Source organism: Pyrgilauda ruficollis, unplaced genomic scaffold, assembly GCF_017590135.1.
Source record: "Pyrgilauda ruficollis isolate IOZ18807 unplaced genomic scaffold, ASM1759013v1 scaffold29, whole genome shotgun sequence".
In the NCBI taxonomy this organism is placed as follows: domain Eukaryota; kingdom Metazoa; phylum Chordata; class Aves; order Passeriformes; family Passeridae; genus Pyrgilauda; species Pyrgilauda ruficollis.
In genome coordinates, this window is record NW_024524266.1 from 558,748 (window position 1) to 562,904 (window position 4,157).

At 52.9% G+C, this 4,157-nt stretch overlaps 1 protein-coding gene across 1 annotated transcript; it reads right to left on the bottom strand.

The window, feature by feature from the left end:
* Nucleotides 1-2,459: 2,459 nt before the first annotated feature.
* On the bottom strand, nt 2,460-3,636 carry SOX1 (SRY-box transcription factor 1). The gene has a single exon (XM_041472421.1). The coding sequence runs from the start codon at nt 3,576-3,578 to the stop codon at nt 2,460-2,462; it is 1,119 nt and encodes a 372-aa protein (XP_041328355.1). The 5' UTR covers nt 3,579-3,636.
* Nucleotides 3,637-4,157: the final 521 nt, after the last annotated feature.

A 4,157-nucleotide genomic window follows, 5' to 3' on the forward strand; every position in this document is an offset into this window, starting at 1 on the left:
ACGAGTATATGCGCATGAAGGACAACATGTTTCAAGAAACAATTCAACAGGTACCCAACATAATCTGCGTACCTAAAGGTACAGCTATTTTAAAAATTTCATCTAAGACTGTGGCTGGAAGTGATCAACACCGCAGAAAGTTTCCCACAGGTTCCTGCTTTCTGTATGCACTCTTTGGTCGCTGAGCATTTCCAAAAGTCGTCTGCTGACTGTCTGAACCCGCACACTCCTCCATTTTAATAAAGGCTCGAATAGTTTAAAAAAGGAAAGGAAAAAAAAAAAAAAACCCAAACCAAAAACTTTGGGCTGAAATCAATGGACAGCCTCCATGAAAATTTTGCGTTCAGTATGAGTGATTCATACAAAATTATCGACAGGAGTCCGAAGAGTTATGTACGTCAATTGACATGTCGGCATTATAGAAGTGCAATCTCTAAGACGGACCAAACCCGCTCCTCATTAGCTAACTAAAACTTCCCCACTCCTGGACGGATGCAGTACTTATTCACCAGAGCTAAAAGACGAATAGTCCTACAGCCTGCTGGGATCGACATTGAAGTCCTGAAAGTTAATTATTTTTCCTTTTGTTTAAGCATTTATGACTACTTTAAAAATTCATTTGCTACAGTAGTTTACAGCAAACTTTTAATTCTAACATATAGAAAAGTATCTCTCAACAGCTAGGAAAAAGAATTTAAATTAGCTCTCAAAGCAATAAACAACATTCTGCAATGAAATGACACGCACCGTTTTGCTCGACAGCTTTCGCACCAGTCGCTAAAAATGGGGGGTGAGGGGGTGGGGAAGGGGGAGAAAGGTGTGACCCCGCCGCTCCCGCTCGCCCCCCGGAATGCTCCGGGTGGATGGGACTGCTTCTAGGGCGTGAGGTTTAGAGGTCGCTTTTCTTTTCGGGACGCGCAAAAAGAAGCGCTTTCACTTTCCATGGTGTTAATTAGAGGGGAAGTGCCGCGCTGGACGGTGTCCTCCCGTTTCCCGGGCCGCCGGGAACTCCCGGCCGAGTGGGGGCCCGGGGCGAGAGGGGCGGGCAGCGCCCGATCACCCCCCAGGGGAAAAGTCAAGGCTCCGGCAAGGTCCGGACCACCAGCCCAGCCCTAAAATCCACAAAATGAACGGTCACGGCTAGAAGAGTAACGCAGTAAACTGCCTTCCCTGGCAGTAGGGAACGAGTATTAAAATAGATCTACCTTCACCCCTTCTGATTTACATAGGTTAGGGAACATCGACATTTACTGCAGATTGCACTTCATTCTGTTTGCCCCTGCTGCTTAAAACTTCCTTCCCAAAATCTATGTTTCCCTGCTGTACTTCCAGGCTTACTATGGTCAACACCACTATGTTCGCCAGTTAGCATTTCTTTTTATACGGGTGACTTTTTCCGCTTTGAAATTTATTTAATCAAAACAGAAAAAAAAAAAGATGACCGCATCCTTAGGATTTCTGTTTAGCAGAAAGACTTTTTAGTAACTATATACACAATCTGATTTCCTTCGTACCGCCTAAATAAAAATTATTTCACAATGCATTTACAGAAATGATACAAAAAGAAAACAAAATCAAAGAGAAAACAAACAAACAAAAATATCCAGATACAATAAAGTTTTACGAAACCCGGGGGGAAAAAAAATGGAGCTTCCAAAACAAAACAACAACAAAAAAAGTTTTATAAATAAACCAACAAGTAACTAAAAAAAAAACCCCAACCCCAACCCAAAAAACCCTCGAGAATATCTACAAAAACTTTAAGGTGTTCTTTTGAATTTGTCTTAGTACAGGAGTAATAAATGAGAACTGTTTCCTCATCAACTTCGAGTTAATTAGTCAATAAAAAAATCTTCGCAAGAAGCGATCCGTGACTGAAATCACAGCGGTTCCGCGCGGTATAAAAGTTGGCATCACCTACAACTTTGTGTGTTTATTAATGCTATTTTTTCTTTTCGCCGCAGTTTCCCCCCTTTCTCTCTTTCTCCTCTTTTGCAAATAAACGCTCTATGTCTCTTGAGTGAATGATAAATACTGTACAAAAAGTCTCGATAAAACACAGAAGTTCAGTCTAAAACTAGTTTCATAAACTAGTCCTAAAAAAAAAGGTAAGTAAAGCAACCGTTACCTTTTTTCTCTCTCGTTATTATTATTATTATTTATTATTATTATTACAAGAACATCAAAACATTTCTGTACAAAAAGGAAGGAAGAAAGAAAAAAAAAAGAGAGGCGGGGGAGGGCGGAAGGGAAGGGGCGCGAGAGGCAAAAATAAGAGGGGGGAACCTGGGAGCGGGGCAGGAGCGGCGCGGGGCCGGGGCGCGGGCAGCGGCCGGGGCTGAGCGTGCGGTGGCAGCGGCGGGGCGCGCAGTCCTGCAGGCCGGCCCGGGGCCGGGGGCGGCGGCCGAGCCGGTGCCCACGTCCGTGCCTGCCTCCGGCGCTCCGGTACTGGCGGGGGCTCAGATGTGCGTCAAGGGAACGGTGCCGTTCACCCCCGTGCTGGCGCTCTGGTAGTGCTGGGGCAGGGAGTGGAGCCGGCTCTGGGCGGCAGCGGCCGCCGGATCCCCGCCTTCCCCGGCCGGTAAGTACATGCTGATCATTTCCCGCAGGTCCCCGGGGCACGGGGCCCGCGAGTGAGAGGTGACGGGCGGGCTCACGCTGGGCTCCGACTTCACCAGCGAGCCCAGGGCGCCCAGCGCGCCCGAGGAGGCGGCCGCCGCCGCTGCCGCTGCCGCCGCCGCCGCCGCCGAGTTCTGGTGGGGCTGGGAGCCGTAGGGCAGGGCGCCGTAGCCCGAGGGCGAGGCGCTCATGTAGCCCTGCGAGTTGGAGATGGGGCTGTACTGCAGGGCACCCATGTCGTAGCGGTGCATGGGCTGCGGGTTGTGCGGGTGGTGCGGGTGGTGGGGGTGCGGGTGGTGCGGGTGCCCCCCGCTGCCGGGGTGCTGGCTGTAGGCGAGCTGCGCCTCCTGCATCATCGCCGCCGCCGCCGCCGCCGCCGCCACCGAGCCCGGGTAGGCGCCGTTGGCCCAGCCGTTCATGTGCGCGTAGCCGCCGCTGGCCGTGCCGCCGGGGCTCTCCAGCCGCTGCCCGACGCCGCCCGGGCTGACGCCGACGCCCATGCCCACGCCGACGCCGGCCGGGCCTCCCCCGGCCGAGCCGGCGCTCAGCAGCCCCCCGGCCAGCGAGTACTTGTCCTTCTTGAGCAGGGTCTTGGTCTTCCGCCGGGGCCGGTATTTATAATCCGGGTGCTCCTTCATGTGTAGCGCTCGCAGCCGCTTCGCCTCGTCGATGAACGGTCTCTTCTCGGCCTCCGACATGACTTTCCACTCGGCCCCCAGGCGCTTGCTGATCTCCGAGTTGTGCATTTTGGGGTTCTCCTGGGCCATCTTCCGCCGCTGGCCCCGCGACCACACCATGAAGGCGTTCATGGGTCTCTTGACCCGGTCCTGGTTCGCTTTGTTTCCCCCGCCGCCGCCGCCTCCTCCGCCGCCTCCCGCTCCTGTCTGCCCCGAGAGGTTCGTGGGGGCCTGGGCTCCGCCAGGGGAGTGCAAGTCCGTCTCCATCATCATGCTGTACATTCAAATAGCTTTTTTATTTTCCACCGGTGCCAGACGTGAAAAATGAATCAAACATAGAGGAGCCCGGGAGGCCGGGGAGAGAGCGAGGCGAAACCCGTTTGTATCTAGGCAGCGACCGCCGTGCGAAAAAAAAAAAAAAAAAAAAAAAAAAAAAAAAAAAAAAAAAAAAAAGGAGGAGAAGAAAACCGCGAGGAGGGCGATCGGCGACCCTGCCGGCAAAAAACTTTCTCCTTTTCGCAAATCACTTTCGGGGCTCGGCGGTGAAGGGGGTTCGAGCTGCTCAAACAGGTGCACGGCAAACTTGCTGCTTCACTTGGCGCGGCGGGAGGAGTGTGCGGAGCCGTCGGCGGTGTCCTCCGCTCGCCGGCGCTCCCCGGCAGACGCGCGCACACCCCTCCGCTCCCGCTCTTATCCTTAACGGAGCTATTTTTTTTTTGTTCTTTGCTGCTAACTTGGAGAGAGAGAGGGAGGGAGGGGAGGGAGCGTGTGTGACTTGCATCCGCTGATCGCAGGTGAACGGAGAAGAAGAGAGGAGAACCCACCGCCACGCGAAAAGGAGGCGGAAAAAAAAAAAAAAAG

Bases quoted from the DNA above. Each gene is read 5' to 3' on its own strand.
- SOX1 (XM_041472421.1), bottom strand. From the start codon at position 3,578: ATGTACAGCATGATGATGGAGACGGACTTGCACTCCCCTGGCGGAGCC.